The 23,833-nt window shown below is 34.3% G+C and overlaps 1 protein-coding gene across 1 annotated transcript in view; it reads left to right on the top strand.

Annotated features, from left to right (window-relative positions):
- LOC139876398 (uncharacterized) overlaps window positions 1–23,110 on the top strand; it is a 50,452-nt gene extending 27,342 nt beyond the window's left edge. Inside the window, exon 3 of the mRNA XM_071863710.1 lies at window positions 22,798–23,110. Coding sequence (XP_071719811.1) covers window positions 22,798–22,919 — 122 coding nt within the window. The 3' untranslated portion in view covers window positions 22,920–23,110. The remainder of the gene's footprint in view (window positions 1–22,797) is intronic.
- The last annotated feature ends 723 nt before the right edge of the window (window positions 23,111–23,833 follow it).

Here is a 23,833-nt window from a genome sequence, read left to right as displayed (position 1 = left end):
AAAATCACAAAATCAAACAATCAAACTTATGTTCAAGGGTTCTAACTACTATCAACACAACTAAAAACATCTAATTGTAACCAAAATAACACAATTTATAGCAGCTCCTCAATTTGTATAAACCCTAATTTTTCAATAGTCAATTAAACATCAAATTTTTATGCTAATCGGGTTTATATTCATGCTTACAACATAGCCATATCAATAATTAAGCTAAATTTATCAATAACAAGCATAAAATTCGGATTAAAGCTATATAAATAATTAATGAAAAATTTGAAGAACAAGTGGTAAAATGGGTTGAGGACCCTTACCAATCTCGGCATGTTGAAAGGTAGTGGAATTGGATGAGATTGAGAGTGTTTAATTGAGTTTTGGGTGTGATTTTGGTAGAATTCGGGTGTTCTTCTCGTCTTCACAGCAGCAAAAACAATAATAATAATGGGAAGGAGAAGCAGAATTCGACAGATATGGTTTTTTTGTATTTTAACCTACGCTTTTCGCGTAGGGTTATGCGTTTCGCGTAGTTTTCGATTGTACGCGTTTCGTGTGGTATACCACACGGTTCGCGTAAGTATTAGCCCCCTTTTTTTTCCCAACTTTATAAGTACTTAAATTTCAAAATATCAATTTTAAATTTATAATTGATGTAACGGAAATTTCGGTTGGTACACCTAGTCTTTATCCGTTTATAAATTTTCAATTTTAATTTATAATTTAATACTTCAAAAGTTAACATTTTAATATTTTTCAAAAACAACTTGAAAATAAAACACTCCAATTTTTTTATTTTATTTTTTAAAAAAAATTTTATAAAAGAAAATTAATATTTAGAATTAAAAACAAGTACATGAAAAATAAAAATTAAATGAATTTAAAATACATACTATATTTTTTTTTATATATACTTTTAAACCAACTAATTTTCAAATTTAAAACTTTGTTTCCTATCAACTAGGTAGAGACAATCTCGGTTGTTACACCTATCATTACCCACGACAAAGGTTTATAAGTTATATATTTTTACAGTTATTGATAAAAAAGTATAATTTTAGTAGTTTTGATTTTTCTTCTGTTTTTGGTGGTTTACCATATAAAAGATATATTATGAATCCAACAATAAATTTCGTGCAATTTGAAGAACGACAATTCAGTTATTACACTTAGCATTATCGTTTTCAATGAAAACAGGTTAAACTCAAGGTTTATCAATTTTAAACGGTAGACCCTTTTTAATAACATCACAGCAAACAAATACAAACTAAAACACACCAAAACATAAACACACAAAAATTCAAAAATACAAAAATGCACAAAAATACAAAAAATGCACAAAAACACAATTGGCGAGAAAAAGACTTAGATTGTGAAACCGCGTTGACTCGCTTCGTAGTGTAGTCGCATCATTTCGCCCCCCATGGCTTCGTAGGCGTAACCTCGTTGGTTTAAGAGGTTTTCCTTTGAACATTTAAAAGGTCCTTCTCGGCATAAGGTTACGTACTCGAAATTAGAGTCTGTCTGGTTCTTTGGACAATTTCCATAATGAGCTGGTTTTCCACATTTTACACATTTGCCCAAATGACGCGCTCGACATTTCTTAGCTGATTTTGATTTTCCTTTGGCATAATTTTTCTCGTTAAGTTCTTGCCTTATTTCTTTACTCGCCTGATCGCATCTTCTCTTTATATCTAACACCACATCTCTCGGTAAAATTTTATCGCACATTAAAAAGAAGTGGTTGTAGACATATTGATTGCGCATCTTGAAAATAAACAATAAATAAAAACGAAAAGAAGAAAATAAAAAGGTAGAATGGAGGGAGAAGACTAGTTCTTTAGGGTCTGCTAGGGAAAGACCAATCTAACCCCACTATTAAAGATAAAAATAAAAATCTAGAATGGAGTTTAAAACCTTAAAGTTACCCTGAATTTACTTGTCCTTAGGGTAGAATGTGATCTCGTCTCTTTCCGTAGTATTGATTCCTTCAAAGTATAATTTGAGTCGATGACCGTTCACTTTGAAAGTTCCACCGTCTTTGCTATATAATTCTGCATATCCAGATGGAAAAACTTGTTTTATTATATATGGTCCAGTCCATCGGGATCTAAGTTTCCCAGGTGAAAACTTAAAACGTGATTGGAATACTAATACTTTTTCTCCTTGTTCAAATTCTTTCTTTTTTAATCGTGCATCGTGCCATCTTTTAGTTTTCTCCTTGTATGTTTTAGAGTTTTCATATGCTTGTAGTCTTAATTCATCTAATTCATTCAGTTGCAAGAATCGGTTTTCTCCGGCTTTTACAAGGTCGGTATTACATTCTCTCAGAGCCCAGTGTGCCTTGTGTTTAACTTCGACAGGTAGATGACACGCCTTACCGTAAATCAATCGGAAAGGTGTAGTACCGATGGGTGTTTTGAATGCAGTTCTAAATGCCCAAAGTGCATCATCTAGCTTTCGATGCCAGATTTTTGGATTATTTTTAACCGTTCTTTCTAAAATTCGTTTAAGACCTCTGTTCGTGTTTTCAACTTGACCACTCGTTTGAGGGTGGTACGAAGTTGAAAAACGATGATTAACTCCGTACTTTTTAAGAACTTTCTCTAGTAGTAGATTTGTAAAATGAGTTCCACGATCACTGATTAATGCTTTTGGAATCCCAAAACGCGAGAAAAGATTTTTAAGAAAGCTGACAACAACTCGAGCATCGTTAGTGGGTAGGGCTTTTGCTTCAGCCCATTTAGAAACGTAATCGACCGCTACGAGAATGTATTTGCATTTGTTAGAAGCGGGAAATGGACCCACGAAGTCAATACCCCATATATCGAATACTTCGCATACTAAGATGCCTTGTTGTGGCATTTCGTCTCTCTTGGAGATATTTCCAGATCTTTGACAAGAATCACAAGTTTTTACCATATTGTATGCATCTTTAAAAATTGTAGGCCAGTAAAAACCTGAGTCAAAAACCTTTTTGGCTGTATAGCTAGGTCCGAAATGTCCACCAGCCGGTCCTTCATGATAGTGCTCTAGAATTTGTTGCGCTTCTTTGCCGTATACACATCGACGAATAACTTGGTCAGCCCCTATACGAAAGAGGTTAGGGCTTTCCCAAAAGTAAAACTTCAGATCAGCAAAGAATTTCTTCTTTTGCTGATAAGTTTGATTTTTAACAAGAATTCCTGCGGCTAGATAATTAGCATAACCCGCAAACCATGGAATTTCTTCTTCTATTTCAATTCTCATAAGGAACTCGTCTGGAAAAGTATCGTGAATAACAGATTCGTCGAGTGTTTCTAAGTTAGGATTTTCAAGACGGGATAAGTGATCCGCAGCGAGATTTTCAGCACCTTTTTTATCCTTAATTTGAATGTCGAATTCTTGTAGGAGTAGAATCCAACGAATTAGTCTAGGTTTAGCATCTTGCTTTTTGAATAAGTACTTTAGGGCTGAATGATCAGTATAAACAATTGTTTTAGATAACACTAAGTAAGATCTAAACTTATTGAAAGAAAAAACTACTGCAAGGAGCTCCTTCTCAGTAGTGGTGTAATTCAACTGAGCTCCTGTAAGTGTTTTACTTGCGTAATAGATTGGTTGAAATTTGTTATCTTGACGTTGACCTAAAACAGCTCCCATCGCGAAATCACTTCCATCACACATTAGTTCGAAAGGCTTGGACCAGTCGGGTGATACCATAATGGGTGCATTCATGAGTTTATTTTTTAGAATGGAGAAAGCTTGTAAGCATTCTTCATTGAAGTCGAATGTACTGTCTTTCTCGAGAAGTTTAGTCATGGGTCGAGCGATTTTGGAAAAGTCCTTTATGAATCGTCGATAGAATCCCGCATGACCTAAGAAACTACGAATTCCTTTAACGTTAGTTGGAGGAGGAAGCTTTGAGATTACATCGATCTTAGCTTTGTCTACTTCCATTCCATCTCGAGAAATCTTGTGTCCTAAAACAATGCCTTCCTTCACCATGAAGTGGCATTTTTCCCAATTTAAAACAAGATTTGATTCCTCACAACGAATTAACATTCGCTCGAGGTTGGAAAGGCATGAATCGAAGGAGTCTCCAAAAATGGAGAAATCGTCCATAAAGACTTCCATACTTCCTTCTATCATGTCATGAAATATTGCCATCATACACCTTTGAAAGGTGCCTGGCGCGTTGCATAATCAGAACGGCATTCGTCGGTATGCGAATGTACCAAATGGATAAGTAAATGTTGTCTTGTCTTGGTCTTTTAGATCAATGGGAATTTGAAAATAACCGGAGAATCCATCAAGGAAACAATAGTATTCTTTCCCGCTAAACGTTCTAGCATTTGGTCAATATAAGGAAGTGGGAAATGATCTTTCCTTGTGGCGTCGTTTAAACGACGGTAGTCTATACAGACTCTCCAGCCAGTGACTGTTCTTGTAGTAACAGTTTCATTATCATCATTAAGAATGACAGTTGTACCTCCTTTCTTGGGTACTACTTGTACAGGACTAACCCATGGGCTATCGGATATAGGATATATTAACCCGGCATCAAGTAACTTGATAACCTCCTTATTGACAACTTCTTTCATGTTAGGGTTTAACCTTCGTTGTCTTTGTACTACGGGTTTAAAATCTTCTTCCATTAGAATCTTATGAGTACAATAAGCTGGATTAATCCCTGGAATATCAGTTGTTTTCCAAGCAATTGCTTTCTTATGAGTTTTTAGAACGGACATTAATCTACTCTTTTCGTTATCGGAAAGTTTTGATGAGATTATAACAGGTAATTGTGATGTACCTTGGAGAAAAGCATACTCCAAATATTCCGGGAGTTCTTTAAGCTCCAAAGTCGGCGGTTCTTCCAAGGAAGATTTTATTCGGAACCTGTTACCATCGGTAATTTCTTCAAAGGGTTCATCTTCTTTGGGAGTTTCTTCCTCACAATAATCTTCATCGATTACTACTTTCAATAATTAGTCAAGTTCAAGTTCTACATCGAATTCATCACCTTCACTCATTGAGGTGAAGTTCAAGGTGTCGACATTTAGTAGTTCTTGTAATTCTTTTTCGACACAACAATCAATAATATCCACCTTATAACATTCGTCATCGGAAGAGATAGGTTGTTTCATAGCTTTATCTATGTTTAGGGTAACTCTATCTTCCCCTACACCTAGACTAAGCTTTTTCTCTTTAACACGCACAATTGCATCAGCGGTATTTAGAAATGGTCGCCCTAGATTTAGAGGAACCTTGCTATCTTCTTCCATTTCGAGAACAACGAAGTCGGCAGGAAAGATTAAATGATTGACTTTAACTGGTAGGTTTTCGGCAATACCAATAGGATAGTTAAAAGTTCTATCTGCTAGGCGTATACACATCCTAGTTGGTTTTAGATCGCCTAGGTTTAGTTTTAAGTATAAGGAGTGTGGCATAAGATTGATACTTGCGCCTAAGTCAGCTAATGCATCGTACATTACTGAATCTCCCATCAGACACGGAATAATGAAACTACCAGGATCTCCAAGTTTCGGTGGCATCTTTTACTTTGGCAAAATCGCTGAGCATTCCTCATTGAGGAATGTGGTTGAAACTTCTTCATATTTACCTTTATCGGCTATGAGATCCTTAATAAACCTTCCATAATTTGGCATACCCCTAAGAACTTCTGCGAGTGGCATGTTAATGCTAATTTGCTTGATCATATCTGAAAATTTTTGATATTGGCTCGCGAGTTTGTCTTTCTTTAATGCTTTCGGGTATGGAATAGGTGCTTTGTGCACCTTCAATGGTGGTTCTTTAATTTTTTTTGATATGATCTCAGGTAGATCATCTTTTTCTTGTTCTTTCTCAACATGTTCATCTATATCAACAGGTTCTTGTAAACTAGAAGAAGATAAAGGAACTTCTGAGGTCTTACTAGTTTCTGGGTTAACAGTTAAACCACTTCTAGTAGTTATAGCATTTACATGCTCATTCCTTGTTTGATTGTTGTTGGGATTCACTTGAGTATTTGAGGGGAGAGCGCCTGGTGGCCTCTCTGATAGTAACTGTGAGATCCTTCCAACATCTCTTTCTAAATTCTGAATCGTAGCTTGTTGATTTCGAATTTGTTAAGTTTGAATTTCTGCAGTTTGCTCGTGCTTAACCATAAAATCTCTTATGAGATCTTCTAAACCGGATTTCTTTTCGGGTTGTGGTTGTATAATTGCTTGTGGTTGTGGTTGTGGTTGATTGTGTTGGAAATTATTTTGATAAATTCGTTGAGGTTGATTTTGGTTGTTTAGGTTATTGTAACCTGGTGGTGGATTTCTTTGATTTTGATTTTGATTTTGGAAATTTCGGTTGTTTTGGTAAACCGGATTTCCTCCTTGATAGTTATTATTATTTAAACTGAAGGTCCTCCTATTTGATAGTTGTTAATTGGAGGATATTTTCGGTTATTTGCTTCTATCGCTGAAAAATCGTTGAAATTCATTTCACCTTTTCGCAAGTAACCTAAGAAATTTGCTTGCTCTTCCATCGTTGTTTTATCACAATCTCTAGTAAGATGGGGGCCTTGGCACATTTCGCATCCTACCCTGATAGCATGCATTTCCTTGGTTACTTTCTCAATTTGTCTTGCTTGATTTGCCATTTGTACTTTTAAAGAAGCAATTTCATCATTGCTTTCGATATTAGCAACGGTTGATGATCTAGAGAATTCTATCTCTTGATGCTAATTATGAGAATGTGCTGCTATATCGGCAATGATTGTGTGAGCGTCTTCTGGTGTTTTCTTCATTATCGAACCACCGGCTGCAATGTCGATATCTTTTCTAGTAGCAACATTTACTCCTTTATAAAATATTTGGACTTTTTGGAATGTATTCAACCCGTGTTGAGGACATACCCTAAGCATTTTGTTGAATCGGGTCCAAGCTTCATAAAGGGTTTCGTTAAGTTTTTGTTTGAAATGGTTTATATCACTTTGCAATTTCGCTGCTTTTGAAGCAGGAAAGAATTCTGACAAAAATTTGTCCATCATGTCATTCCAGTTTTCGATATAACCTTCTAGTAATGAGTCTAGCCAATCTCTCGCATCGTCCTTTAAGGACCATGGAAAGATTTTCAAACATGCGACTTCATCGAAGACATCCTTAATTTTGAATAGTTTGCAAATGCTTACAAACTTATGAAGATGCTCGTTAGCATCCTCATTTGGAGCTCCACCGAATTGGCATGTATTAGTCACCATGTGAAGGAATTGACCTTTTATTTCAAAGCCGTCAGTCATCGTAGGTTGGATGATTGCGTGGCCTTGACCTGTTCTTGTCGCCTTCATTAATGCTTCCATCGTTTGATTTGTAACAGCCATATTTGGTTCTATGATTTGTTGAATATCTAGTTCAGAGTTAGAATTTAATGAAAGTGATTCTAAGTCCTCAGTGAGAGATTCTAATTCTTGAGCTCTTAAGCATTCATGGAATTTCCTTTCGGGTTCAGGATATGAAGGAGTTAATTCAGTGTTGGAGGAACGTAAGTTCATGCATTAATTTCTATTATGCAATCACAATACCAAAAGCTTTTCTAGTATTACCTACTTGCTTCTTTTTAGTGTTTTTCGGTGTTTTAAAATTACTAGTACTTCCTACTTCTTTTTGTTGTTTTTGTCCTTTATTAATTCTTTGTGGTTCCGGATTAAGTTTAACGAGTTTAGTATTTTCTGAACGGATCATACAATTGGGAAATTGTACAAAGAACTAAAGGATTTATTCATAAACGTTGAACTTTCTTGGAAATGAATTTCCTCGAGAGGATCGAATAACATAAAAACAATGATAAAAACCTTTAAACAAACAGAGTTTTCTTCTGATTTTGCCCACGTTTTGAATAGCCAAAAGATGCAGCAGAGGGGCAGGATCCTTCTATTGACCAATAAAATTGGTGATCCAACAACCCGGTCCACGTACAAATCCAACTACTACTACGAATCAGAAAAATTATCTATTTATTTAACTGCCAATTCCCCGGCAGCGGCGCCAAAAAGTTGATGGTTTGAAACAATACCTTTATTTATGAACGGATTGAGTTGTTTTATTACACGAATTGATTTATTGTATATATGGTATTTTAACGATTTTAGGTTGGTTTCAAACATATATAGGCAACTGGTCCTATCCGCGTAGTTTAGTTTGTAGGTAAATCTGGTTCGTTCCACAGGGAGATGGAGTGTTTAATGGTTTTTAATAGTCTTTGAAGTCAAACTTATTTAAAGGGGGTTTTGGATTAGGAATTTATAAAATAACAATAATGGAAACGAGACTTAACTAATTTACTTCATAATTAAAATTACAAAATTACGAGATTTATAATTACTAACTTAAAAATGAACTAAATGAAATTATTCTAATTGTGATAAAACAATTTTAATACTAAATGATAATAAATAAAACAATAATTTTTAATAAAACTAAATGATTAGGAATTTGTTTTAAACAATAAAATAAAATTACAAATTAAATTAAATTAACTAAAAGACATGTTTTAATTAAATTAAAAGGAATTACAATAATTAACTAATTATAAACTAATTACTAATTATAAATTATATTAATCAATACTAAATAGTAAGATTAAAACATGTGTTATAATAATTAATACTAAATATAAATTAATAACTTAAATATAATAATAATATATTCAAAACCCTAGATTTTAACCTAATTTCGTACTGTTCCCGTATTTATACTTACGCGTTTCGCGTATTTATACGTGTTTCGCGTATATCTTAAAACGTACGCGTATCATGTACTAAATTCGTAACAGTAATAGATTACTACTTACGCTTTTCGCGTATTTATACGCGTTCCGTGTATATTCTGTTTCTACGAGTTTCGTGTGATCATACACGATCCGCGTATGTGTTATACGATGTGACAAACAGTTCTGGTACAAATTCGAATATTTTGATGTAAATTTTTATATTTTAGTGCTGTAATACTTCGTAAATAATAATAGTGATAATAATTTTACAATATATAAATGGGAGTGTTTACTTAAATGTCTTACCTCTAGATCCATGGTTTGTTTTTGAGTTTAAGCCCTATTTAAAATGTTCTAGTAATAAACTTTATATTTTTCTTTCGAATAAATATAAGGTTATGAATAGCTAAATTAAATCTAATTTTCATCGGATTCTATTTAGATAGCTACTATTCCCCAAGTATTTAAATTGAGACCTAATCTAGTTTTGACTTTCGCCAATACCCAAATTATAACGGTTTCCCTTATTACAATTTCACTATTATATAACTATTGATATTACCCAAACCACCGAAGTTTATTTATAAATTAGTGTTAATAACTTATTTATAAATTCGTCTAGATCACTTTTAATGTTGAAGCTTAATTTATGTAAATAAAAATAACTTTCGTTATTAGAATCTAATAAATTAAGTGATAAGGGTTAAATACATAATTACACAATAATGGTTCTTTTGACTAGGCTCAATGTTAAAAATACTCAAGTTACATTTTAATTTTTACAAATGATTAACAATCCATTTCACTAGTGGCTCTACATCTAAGCAAACACTAGGGAAATTTAGCTACTCATTATACTAAGGTAAACATAAAAATATAAATATGCAAATATAATAATAACGATAATTTTAACAGAATATACTTACTAAAGATTCTTCACTTTAATTAACTTCAAACGGTAGAAAAAAAATTACAATAACAACACCATTCACGCGTACAATAACACCCTTAATCACGAATAATACACCCTTAATATTTAAAACTATCCTAATCTTGAACCTTGAGAATTAAATTGATACAGAACTAAATTATACGGAGTACTTGAAATTACAGAGTAACTAATAAATTGTGTGTGTATCTCTTGAAAATGTGTGTGTGTTTTTATGTGTCTCTGTATGTGGTATATGTACTCACTCTTGTATCCTTTAGACTAGTGCTCCGTATTTTTTTATTGAAGAGTTGATCAAAAGTATCCGCTGTAATATCCTTCTTTTTGCTGTACCACTTCTAAAAGTATTGATTTTTAACACAAAAGCCACCGTCCCATTTGTGATTCATGATTAAATTCGGCCTAACATTACGCGTTTCGTGTAGAGGCCACACGTTCCGCGTAGGAGCAAAATACTACGCGTTTCGTGTAGATGTACACGATACGCGTAAGAGTAAACAGAATTCTTTTATTTTTATTTTTATGTTTGTTCTCTTTTGATCCCGCGTTGACGTTTATCGATTTGGACCTTTTCATTTGAACTCTTTTTCTTTGCTCAACTTGAACTTGTTTTCGGGTAACGAAATCTTGATATGTAAATTGTTTAAATCCATCGTTTATTGTTGTTTTATCTTCGTTTCTTCAAACTTCGAATTCGTATTATCTTTTGTCATTTTTCTTGTGATTTATACATTCGAATGTCTTAGTAAACGGTAAAAACCTATGAAATATAAATGATATTGCGTCGAATAATATGTATGTTTAAAGCAATACCTTTATTTATGAACAGATTGAGTTGTTTTATTACACGAATTGATTAATTGTATATATGGTATTTTAACGATTTTAGGTTGGTTTCAAACATATATAGGCAACTAGTCCTATCCGCGTAGTTTAGTTTGTAGGTAAATCCGGTTCGTTCCACAGGGAGATGGAGTGTTTAATGGTTTTTAATAGTCTTTGAAGTCAAACTTATTTAAAAGGGGTTTTGGATTAGGAATTTATAAAATAACAATAATGGAAACGAGACATGAAGCACAACTCACTTAAGAGTTGTATGAAGTTTGATGAACCAAAGTTACATCAAAGTCTTAGATCTAACACATACTTGAACTTTAAAGCTAATAACAAGTTACAAACTTGAAAGTAAACTAGCTAATTAAGATCTTAAAATGTAGAACATAGTTCTTTAGTTAGATCTTAAAGATCCAAGACCCAAAAGTCTAGATCAAGCATAAGTATACAAAGTTATTTTTAAAAAAAACTTATTTGTATGTTCTTGAACTTTCAAAGTTAACTTTTAGTTCAAGATTAATGAGATCAAGGTTAACTAGTAACACTTGACCAATAATAACCAACAAACATCAAATTAAAGTGCAAGTAACTAAATAAACAAGTAAATTATTCATGGTTGTTCATACTTTAAAGATTCAAACCAAAGTTTGATCTTTAGAAAGTAAACTTTAAAGTTTACTTCATGAAGTTCAAGTATGCTTTCACAACACATGAACTTGCAATCTTTTAAGAAAGTATATGTAGAACCATAACTAGTAAGTTATGTTCTTGAGTGTTCTTGATAAATACAAGATATAATGAAGAATAAAACTAGTAAGTTAGATTCTTGAAACCAAGTAAGTAAATAACTAACTACAAGTATGTAAGTAACAATCAAAGACAAGTAAACAACAAACAAGATTGATGAAGATGAGATGAATGGATTCGGTTTTAGCAAGAAGAAAAAAAGAGAAAGGCTTGAAAGAATACTCACACTTGAGAGCAAAAGATGAGAGGAAAAATGAGAGGATTCTTGCAAGTAAGTGTGTGTGTGTTTGAATGAGAAGATTGCAAGAGAGCAAGTAAGTAAAAAAAAGATTTTGAACCCTCTTGGGCACCCCATAGCTCACGGTCAGCAGTCCAAGGGAGGGGGAGGGCTTTGTCCACAAAACACTTGCATGGTAAAGCTTAAAAGTGTGGTTACAAGGGGTGTTTGCATGGGGAGGAGAAGTAACAAGATTCCTAAGTCATTAAACTAGCTAGTTCATGTTCAAATGATACTTACAAGTAGTAGTAATGGACTAGTTGGTCCAATAAGGTGTAGGGTGGGCTTATAAGCCCAATTCCATGAGTCCATTAACATAAAACAAGTCCAAGTTCCATTAATTAACAAATTAATCCATTTAAAGCCCAAGTAACTAACTAATAGTCTTAGTTAATTAAAATGATTAATAAATTTAATCATGAATGTAAATAATATCTAAAAATATTATTCGTGAAGTTTCGTGTGTCGCAAAGACGTTTCGGGCAATTAAAGTCAAGTTCGGGCAATCATGGCAACATGTAAATGTAATAACATACATTCGTTTAAACACGCGTATTAATAATAATAATTATTAATAAAATAACGTTGGAAAATCCAGGGTCGTTACATTAGTACATCGAAATTTATATCATATCCGAATGGTGTCCCGGAATGATGGGGATATTCTTATATATGCATCTTTTTAATGTCGGTTACCAGGTGTTCACCATATGAATAATTTTTATCTCTATGTATAGGATGTATATTGAAATATGAAATCTTGTGGTCTATTGTTACGATTTGATATATGTAGGTTAAACCTATAACTTACCAACATTTTTGTTGACGTTTAAAGCATGTTTATTCTCAGGTGAATATTAAGAGCTTCCGCTGTTGCATACCAAAATAAGGACAAGATTTGGAGTCCATGTTTGTATGATATTATGTAAAAACTGCATTCAAGAAACATATGTCGATGTAATATATTTCTATTGTAAACCATTATGTAATGGTCGTGTGTAAACAGTATATTTTAGATTATCATTATTTGATAATCTACGTAATGCTTTTGAAACCTTTATTGATAAAATAAAGGTTATGGTTGTTTTAAAAATGAATGCAGTCTTTGAAAAACGTCTCATATAGAGCTCAAAACCTCGCAACGAAATCAATTAATATGGAACGTTTATAATCAATATGAACGGGACATTTCAGTTGGTATCCGAGATTTGGTCTTAGAGAACCAGAAAATTTGCATTAGTGTGTCTTATCGAGTTTGTTAGGATGCATTAGTGAGTCTGGACTTCGACCGTGTTTTCTTTAAAAATGATTGCTTAACATTTTTGTTGGAAACTATATATTTTTAACATGTGAATATTATGTGATATATTAATCTCTTAACGTGTTTGATATTATGTGATAGATGTCTACCTCTAGAACAAGTCCCATTGACTCACCTAATAATAATGAAGAGTCAAATGTAAATTGGAATGATTCGTGGACTGATTCACAAGTTCCCGAAGAGGAACCGGAAGAAGGGTCGGAACCGGAAGAAGAATCGGAACCGGAAGAAGAATCGGAACCGGAAGAAGAAATAGAACCAGTGGGGGAAATAATAAAACGGTTAAGTAGAAGAAAATCCTCAACCAACCGACCAAAGTTAATTATGGTCAATGGTGTTTCCGCCAAGGAAGCAAAGTATTGGGAGGATTACCAATTCTTCGATGAATCGGATCCCGACAAGGATTCCGATGATGTTATAGAAATTACCCCAACACAATTTAATAAGGCAAAAGAGAACAATAAGGGAAAGGGCATAAAAATAGAGAAATTTGATTCCAAACACGATAAACTTTATATGTATCGTCAACACCCGTATTTCTTAAGTTGTGACAATAACCCGGGAACCTCTAAACCACCAGGTTTTTCTAAACCAATGTGGAAAACGACGGCTCGTATTAGGGGAACATCATATATCCCTAGAAACTTGGCAAAACGAACCAAAACCGAAGAAGAAGAAACGAGCGAGTCAGAATAAGATAGTTGTATTCGTGTGGTGTAATATATGTAATATAGTGTGCTTATGCTTTATGATATATGTAAAAATTGCTTGTATTAATAAGTATTTTTTTATGAATCTAACTCTTGTCTATTTTACAGTATAAAAACACAAAATGGATAGACAACCCAATATTTTAAGAGACCTACCTGGAGACATGATTGATGAAATATTGTCTAGAGTCGGTCAGAATTCCTCGGCACAACTATTTAAGGCGAGATCAGTTTGTAAGACATTCAAAGAACGTTCCAAGAATGGCTTGATTTATAAAAGGCTTTCGTTCGAAAGATGAGGGATATCACATTGGGAAATCCATAAGTTACGATGTGTTTACTTTGACGCATATATTGCGGGAACCCAAATGTTATTTTACGCAACGGGTTAAGAAATTATTTTGACTCAATATATCCGAATATAGGACTTCGTGATTTAGAAAAAGCGGCTAACATGCAACATAAAGAAGCATGTTATGCTTACGGGTTAGTAATGTTCGCTTCTCGCCAAAGTGAGAACAAGAACATCGGGCTACAACTATTAAAAAAAATGTTCCCACAAGTGACGGAGTCGGTAATTGGGGTAAGAAATGAGGTTTTTAGGTTATTACGAGACTGTTGGTCATTACGTAACATTCATCCTTTTGATGACGTTACAACACATTGTCTTACTATCGGTCACAACGGTTATGTGCCACAAAACCAAGGATGGGAAGTGGTATTAGTAAAACCAGAATGCATGACTTGTTTCTGGACGTATGAATTACGTGTCTTTATTGCCTTTGCTGAACGCCTTATTTATTAACTAGAATTATCTTCGCAACTACTTTGTATCAAAGTTTTATGTGCTATATTTCATGCTATATGTAAAAAAAAGCGGTATTGTAAGTTTGCAAGTTATTGTATAAGGGTTTGAATATGATATATTTTTTTTGTGATTAGTATTTTCATATAGAATTGTAGTAGTTGAAATGGTATGTTAGCTACTAAGTATGAACTTAACGGGTAGGTACTACCCGAATTAAAGAGTATAAAACGCTAATATGAAGAAAGAGCTTTTATAAATAAGTTCATATTACGCTACGAAATACTATTGACTACTCTTGATATTCTATATGATTAACTCGTTTCATTTGACTATTTTGAAGGAAATGGCACCGACTACTCGACACACCTTGAATATGAGCGAAGAGGAATTTCGTGCATTTCTTGCTTCAAACATAGCCGCAGTACAGGCTGCGCTACATACCAACAATAACTCCGAATCTAGCAATGCAGCTAACGGCGCAAGAAATCGTGTAGGATGCACCTACAAAGAATTCACTGCCTGCAAACCTTTGGAATTTGATGGAACCGAAGGACCGATCGGATTGAAACGGTGGACCGAGAAGGTCGAATCGGTGTTTGCCATAAGTAAGTGTACTGAAGAGGACAAAGTAAAGTACGCTACGCATACCTTCACAGGTACTGCGTTAACATGGTGGAATACCTATCTAGAGCAAGTGGGACAAGATGATGCTTACGCACTACCATGGTCAGCATTCAAGCACTTGATGAACGAGAAGTACCGTCCCAGAACCGAGGTCAATAAGCTCAAGACAGAACTTAGAGGGTTACGAACCCAAGGATTTGATATTACCACGTACGAAAGACGATTCATAGAATTGTGCCTATTGTGTCCGAGAGCGTTCGAAGATGAGGAAGAGAAGATCGACGCGTTTGTGAAAGGATTACCTGAAAGAATCCAAGAAGATATAAGTTCACACGAGCCCGCCTCCATACAACAGGCATGTAGAATGGCTCACAAACTAGTGAACCAGATTGAGGAAAGAATTAAAGAACAGGCGGCTGAAGAGGCCAATGTGAAGCAAGTCAAAATAAAGTGGGAGAAAAACGGTGATAAGAATCACCAATACAACAACAATAGCAATTACAACAATAATCGCAACAACTATCCCAACAATCGCAACATCAATCGCAACTACAACAAACGGCCCAACAACAACAACAACAACAACAACAACAACAACAACAACAACAACAACAACAACAACAACAACAACAACAACAACAACAACAACAACAACAACAACAACAACAACAACAACAACAATAACAACAACAACAGCAACTACAACAATCATCCCAACAACAATAACAACCGCAACAACAACAACAACAATCAGAAGCAGCTATGCCACAGGTGTGAAAAGTATCACTCGGGGTTCTGCACCAAATTTTGCAACAAGTGTAAAAGAAATGGTCATAGCGCGGCGAAGTGTGAGGTCTACGGACCAGGGGTTAACAGAACGAAAGGAACAAATGGTGTCGGAACGAGTAATGGCGGAACAAGTAGTGTCAGAGCAAGTTATGCCAATGTAGTTTGTTATAAATGTGAAAAACCGGGCCACATTATTAGAAATTGCCCGAACCAGGAGAACACGAATGGACAAGGCCGTGGAAGAGTTTTCTATATTAATGCGGCAGAGGCACAGGAAGACCCGGAGCTTGTTACGGGTACGTTTCTTATTGACAATAAATCTGCTTACGTTTAATTTGATTCGGGTGCGGATAGAAGCTATATGAGTAGAGATTTTTGTGCTAAATTAAGTTGTCCATTGACGCCGTTGGATAGTAAATTTTTACTCGAATTTGCAAATGGTAAATTAATTTCAGCAGATTATATATGCCGGAATCGAAAAATTAACTGGGTAGCGAAATATTTAAGATTGATTTGTTACCCGTAGAATTAGGGAGTTTTGATGTAATAGTTAGCATGGACTGGCTGAAGAAGGTGAAAGCATAGATCGTATGTTATAAAAATGCAATTCGCATTGTACGAGAAGAAAGAGAACCCTTAATGGTGTACGGAGAAAAGGGCAACACGAAGCTACATCTTATTAGTAATTTGAAGGCACAAAAACTAATAAGAAAAGGTTGCTATGCTGTTCTAGCACACGTCGAGAAAGTACAAACTGAAGAAAAGAGCATCAATGATGTTCCCGTCGCAAAAGAATTTCCTGATGTATTTCCGAAAGAATTACCGGGACTACCTCCACATCGATCTATTGAATTTCAAATAGATCTTGTACCAGGAGCTGCACCAATAGCTCGTGCTCCTTATAGACTCGCACCCAGCGAGATGAAAGAACTGCAAAGCCAACTGCAAGAACTATTAGAACGTGGTTTCATTTGACCAAGCACATCACCATGGGGAGCTCCTGTTTTGTTTGTCAAGAAGAAGGATGGTACATTTAGGTTGTGTATTGACTACAGAGAGTTGAACAAACTTACCATCAAAAACCGTTATCTACTGCCGAGAATTGATGACTTATTTGATCAACTACAAGGCTCGTTGGTTTATTCGAAGATCGATTTACGTTCTGGATATCATCAAATGCGAGTAAAGGAGGATGATATTCCAAAAACTGCTTTTAGGACGCGTTATGGTCATTACGAGTTTATGGTTATGCCGTTTGGATTGACTAACGCACCAGTTGTGTTCATGGACCTTATGAACCGAGTGTGTGGGCCATATCTTGACAAGTTTGTCATTATTTTCATCGATGACATACTTATTTACTCAAATAATAATCAAGAGCACGAAGAACATTTGAGAAAAGTGCTAGAAGTATTGATGAAAGAAAAACTGTACGCTAAGTTTTCAAAGTGTGCATTTTGGTTGGAAGAAGTTCAATTCCTCGGTCACATAGTGAACAAAGAAGGTATCCAGGTGGACCCAGCAAAGATCGAAACCGTTGAAAAGTGGGAAACCCCAAAAACTCCGAAGCATATACGTCAATTTTTAGGATTGGCTGGTTACTACAGAAGATTCATCCAAGATTTCTCCAAAATAGCAAAACCCTTGACTGCATTAACGCATAAAGGGAAGAAATTTGAATGGAAGGATGAACAAGAGAAGGCGTTTCAATTATTGAAGAAAAAGCTAACTACGGCACCTATATTGTCATTGCCTGAACGGAATGATGATTTTGTGATTTATTGTGACGCATCAAAGCAAGGTCTCGGTTGTGTATTAATGCAACTGACGAAGGTGATTGCTTATGCGTCTAGACAATTGAAGATTCACGAGCAAAATTATACGACGCATGATTTGGAATTAGGCGCGATTGTTTTTGCATTAAAGACTTGGAGGCACTACTTATATGGGGTCAAAAGTATTATATATACCGACCACAAAAGTCTTCAACACATATTTAATCAGAAACAACTGAATATGAGGCAGCGTAGGTGGATTGAATTGTTGAATGATTACGACTTTGAGATTCGTTACCACCCGAGGAAGGCAAATGTGGTAGCCGACGCCTTGAGCAGAAAGGACAGAGAACCCATTCGAATAAAATCTATGAATATAATGATTCACACTAACCTTACTACTCAAATAAAGGAGGCGCAACAAGGAGTTTTAAAAGAGGAAAATTTAAAGGATGAAATACCCAAAGGATCGGAGAAGCATTTTAATATTCGGGAAGACGAAACCTGGTATAAGACTGAAAGAATTTGGGTACTAAAATTTGGAGATATGAGAGAAATGGTACTTAGAGAAGCTCATAAAACCAGATACTCAATACATCCTGGAACAGAAAGATGTACAAGGATCTTAAGAAATATTTTTGGTGGCCAGGTATGAAATCCAATATTGCTAAATATGTAGGAGAATGTTTGACGTGTTCTAAGGTCAAAGCTGAACATCAAAAACCATCAGGTCTACTACAACAACCTGAAATCCCGGAATGGAAATGGGAAAACATTACCATGGATTTCATTACTAAATTGCCAAGGACTGTAAGTGGTTATGATACTATTTGGGTAATAGTTGATCGTCTCACCAAGTCAGCACACTTTCTGCCAATAAGAGAAGATGACAAGATGGAGAAGTTAGCACGACTGTATTTGAAGGAAGTCATCTCCAGACATGGAATACCAATCTCTATTATCTCTGATAGGGATGGCAGATTTATTTCAAGATTCTGGCAGACATTACAACAAGCATTAGGAACTCGTCTAGACATGAGTACTGCCTATCATCCACAAACTGATGGGCAGAGTGAAAGGACGATACAAATGCTTGAAGACATGCTACGAGCATGTGTTATCGATTTCAGAAATAGTTGAGATCGACATCTACCGTTAGCAGAATTTTCCTACAACAACAGCTATCATTCAAGCATCGAGATGGCGCCGTTTGAAGCACTTTATGGTAGAAAGTGCAGGTCTCCAATTTGTTGGAGTGAAGTGGGGGATAGACAGATTACGGGTCCGGAGATAATACAAGAAACTACCGAGAAGATCATCCAAATTCAACAACGGTTGAAAACCTCCCAAAGTCGACAAAAGAGCTACACCGACATTAAAAGAAAAGACATAGAATTTGAAATTGGAGAAATGGTCATGTTTAAGGTTGCACCTTGGAAAGGTGTTGTTCGATTTGGTAAACGGGGGAAATTAAATCCAAGGTATATTGGACCATTCAAGATTATTGATCGTGTCGGACCAGTAGCTTACCGACTTGAGTTACCTCAACAACTTGCGAATGTACATAACACTTTCCACTTCTCGAATTTGAAGAAATGTTTTGCTAAAAAAGATCTCACTATTCCGTTGGACGAAATTCAAATCAATGAAAAACTTCTATTCATTGAAGAACCCGTCGAAATAATGGATCGTGAGGTTAAGAGACTTAAACAAAACAAGATACCGATTGTTAAGGTTCGATGGAATGCTCGTAGAGGACCCGAGTTCACCTGGGAGCGTGAAGATCAGATGAAGAAGAAATACCCGCATCTATTTTCAGAAGATTCGTCAACACTTTCAACAGCTTAAAATTTCGGGACGAAATTTATTTAACGGGTAGGTACTGTAGTGACCCGAACTTTTCCATGTTTTTATATATTAAATGAAATTGATATTTAAATGATTAAATGTTTCCAACATGTTAAGCAATCAAACTTGTTAAGACTTGATTAATTGAAATAGGTTTCATATAGACAATTGACCACCCAAGTTGACCGGCGATTCACGAACGATAAAACTTGTAAAAACTATATGATGACACATATATGGATATATATATAGTTAACATGATATTATGATAAGTAAACATATCATTAAGTATATTAACAATGAACTACATATGTAAAAACAAGACTACTAACTTAATGATTTTGAAACGAGACATATATGTAACGATTATCGTTGTAACGACATTTAATGTATATATATCATATTAAGATATATTAATACATCATGATATCATGATAATGTAATAATTTAACATCTCATTTGATTTAATAAACAATGGGTTAACAACATTTAACAAGATCGTTAACCTAAAGGTTTCAAAACAACACTTACATGTAATGACTAACGATGACTTAACGACTCAGTTAAAATGTATATACATGTAGTGTTTCAATATGTATTCATACACTTTTGAAAGACTTCAAGACACTTATCAAAATACTTCTACTTAACAAAAATGCTTACAATTACATCCTCGTTCAGTTTCATCAACAATTCTACTCGTATGCACCCGTATTCATACTCGTACAATACACAGCTTTTAGATGTATGTACTATTGGTATATACACTCCAATGATCAGCTCTTAGCAGCCCATGTGAGTCACCTAACACATGTGGGAACCATCATTTGGCAACTAGCATGAAATATCTCATAAAATTACAAAAATATGAGTAATCATTCATGACTTATTTACATGTAAACAAAATTACACATCCTTTATATCTAATCCATATACCAATGACCAAAAACACCTACAAACACTTTCATTCTTCAATTTTCTTCATCTAATTAATCTCTCTCAAGTTCTATCTTCAAATTCTAAGTGTTCTTCATAAATTCTACAAGTTCTAGTTTCATAAAATCAAGAATACTTTCAAGTTTGCTAGCTTGCTTTCAATCTTGTAGAGTGATCATCCAACCTCAAGAAAACTTTATTATTTACAGTAAGATATCTTTCTAATACAAGGTAATACTCATATTCAAACTTTGATTCAATTTCTATAACTATAACAATCTTATTTCGAGTGGAAATCTTACTTGAACTTGTTTTCGTGTCATGATTCTGCTTCAAGAACTTTCAAGCCATCCAAGGATCCTTTGAAGCTAGATCCATTTTTCTCATTTCCAGTAGCTTTATCCAGAAAACTTGAGGTAGTAATGATGTTCATAACATCATTCGATTCATACATATAAAGCTATCTTATTCGAAGGTTTAAACTTGTAATCACTAGAACATAGTTTAGTTAATTCTAAACTTGTTCGCAAACAAAAGTTAATCCTTCTAACTTGACTTTTAAAATCAACTAAACACATGTTCTATATCTATATGATATGCTAACTTAATGATTTAAAACCTGAAAACACGAAGAACACTGTAAAATCGGACATACGCCGTCGTAGTAACACCGCGGGCTGTTTTGGGTTAGTTAATTAAAAACTATGATAAACTTTGATTTAAAAGTTGTTCTTCTGGGAAAATGATTTTTCTTATGAACATGAAACTATATCCAAAAATCATGGTTAAACTCAAAGTGGAAGTATGTTTTCTAAAATGGTCATCTAGACGTCGTTTTTTCGACTGAAATGACTACCTTTACAAAAACGACTTGTAACTTATATTTCTGACTATAAACCTATACTTTTTCTGTTTAGATTCATAAAATAGAGTTCAATATGAAACCATAGCAATTTGATTCACTCAAAACGGATTTAAAATGAAGAAGTTATGGGTAAAACAAGATTGGATAATTTTTCTTGTTGTAGCAACGTGAAAATTGGTAACAAATCTATATTAATCATATCCTAGCTAACTTATATTGTATTATACATGTATTCTAATATATTATGTAATCTTGGGATACCATAGACACGTATGCAAATGTTTTGACATATCATATCGACCCATGTGTATATATTATTTGGAACAACCATAGACACTCTATATGCAGTAATGTGGGAGTTAGCTATACAGGGTTGAGGTTGATTCCAAAAATATATATACATTGAGTTGTGATCTAGCCTGAGACGTGTATACACTGGGTCGTGGATTGATTCTAGATAATATATATCAATTTTTTTCTGTACATCTAACGTTGGACAACTAGTTGTAGGTTACTAACGAAGACAGCTGACTTAATAAACTTAAAACATCAAAATGTATTAAAAGTGTTGTCAATATATTTTGAATATACTTTGATATATATGTACATATTTTTTATAGGTTCGTGAATCGAACAGTGGCCAAGTCTTACTTCCCGACGAAGTAAAAATCTGTGAAAGTGAGTTATAGTCCCACTTTTAAAATCTAATATTTTTGGGATGAGAATACATGCAGGTTTTATAAATGATTTACAAAATAGACACAAGTACGTGAAACTACATTCTATGGTTGAATTATCGAAATCGAATATGCCCTTTTTTGTTAAGTCTGGTAATCTAAGAATTAGGGAACAGACACCCTAATTGACGCGAATCCTAAAGATAGATCTATTGGGCCTAACAAACCCCATCCAAAGTACCGGATGCTTTAGTACTTCAAAATTTATATCATATCCGAAGGGTGTCCCGGAATGATGGGGATATTCTTATATATGCATCTAGTTAATGTCGGTTACCAGGTGTTTACCATATGAATAATTTTTATCTCTATGTATGGGATGTATATTGAAATATGAAATCTTGTGGTCTATTGTTACGATTTGATATATATAGGTTAAACCTATAACTCACCAACATTTTTGTTGACGTTTAAAGCATGTTTATTCTCAGGTGAATATTAAGAGCTTCCGCTGTTGCATACCAAAATAAGGACAAGATTTGGAGTCCATGTTTGTATGATATTATGTAAAAACTGCATTCAAGAAACATATGTCGATGTAATATATTTCTATTGTAAACCATTATGTAATGGCCGTGTGTAAACAGTATATTTTAGATTATCATTATTTGATAATCTACGTAATGCTTTTGAAACCTTTATTGATAAAATAAAGGTTATGGTTGTTTTAAAAATGAATGCAGTCTTTGAAAAACGTCTCATATAGAGGTCAAAACCTCGCAACGAAATCAATTAATATGGAACGTTTATAATCAATATGAACGGGACATTTCAATATTTCTCTTTATTCTTGTCATTTGAAAGGTAAATTTAACGGTGGACTTTAATAATTCCATATTTCCAGTAGCCTATGGTGTGCTTGAGTCCGAGAATACAAAATCAAGGACGTGGTTTCTTGAGTTACTCAAAAAAGCAATTGGAGTGCCAGTGGTCTTGTTATCTCTTTGGACATGCAGAAAGGGTTAGAAGTAGCAATCACACAAGTTTATCCTAAAGTTGAGCATAGAGAATGTATCGGACACTTATATAGTAATTTCAAGAAACACATCTGTGGTGACTTCTTTAGCTTCAACTTGCGGGGTGCTGCACGAACCTATTGTCCTAGTGAGCATGACAAACTACTAAAGGAAATCTTTGATGTACGCGAAACCACAATTACATATCTTAATCAGAACCATAAGAAGATACGGAGTCGTAGCAAGTTTGGCACAGTATCTAAGTGTGACTACATTACTAATAATATTTCTGAAGTTTTTAATTCTTGGATAAGTGACTTGCGTAATCAACGAGTCCTTGATCTACTAGATGCCATTAGAGAAAAGTTTATGGTAAGGTCTTATACGGAAAAGAAGCTAGTGGAATGACACGTTAGTTCCAATGGCTAAAAGTTATATTAACAATATCTTCAAGGTAAGTAGATTGTGTTATAATTATTATATTATCAAAACAACTAAAGTTCCGAATTTACAATCTATAGATGTTAAAATGGAGTACAAATGTCAAATAATCTTTAATTTTGAAAAAGTAAATAAAATGCAGGCCATGTGCTATAAATATGTGTAGATGGAAATATTTATATATATATTGTTTAATTTGCCTTTTCTTTTGTAGAACTTGGGTGCATATGAGGTACTTAGAAGTAGCGATAATCGAGCTGAAGTGAAATTCAAGGGGAGACAATGAGAGGTTGTATTAAATGAGGGAACATGCAGTTGTCGAGTTTGGCAGGTGAAAGGTCTTCCATGTAAATATGCGGCATCTTTCATTGGTTGCATAAGGGATAATATTTGGGATAAACATGCTGATCGATATTTCACAATTGAGAAATATAAAGAGGCTTATGCTTTAGAAATCTCTCCGATGCCAGGAAAAATGACCAA

This window comes from Rutidosis leptorrhynchoides, chromosome 11 (assembly GCF_046630445.1).
Source record: "Rutidosis leptorrhynchoides isolate AG116_Rl617_1_P2 chromosome 11, CSIRO_AGI_Rlap_v1, whole genome shotgun sequence".
NCBI lineage: Eukaryota > Viridiplantae > Streptophyta > Magnoliopsida > Asterales > Asteraceae > Rutidosis > Rutidosis leptorrhynchoides.
The sequence above is the reverse complement of the archived record's forward strand: the minus strand, read 5'-3'. Positions and strand labels throughout refer to the sequence as shown.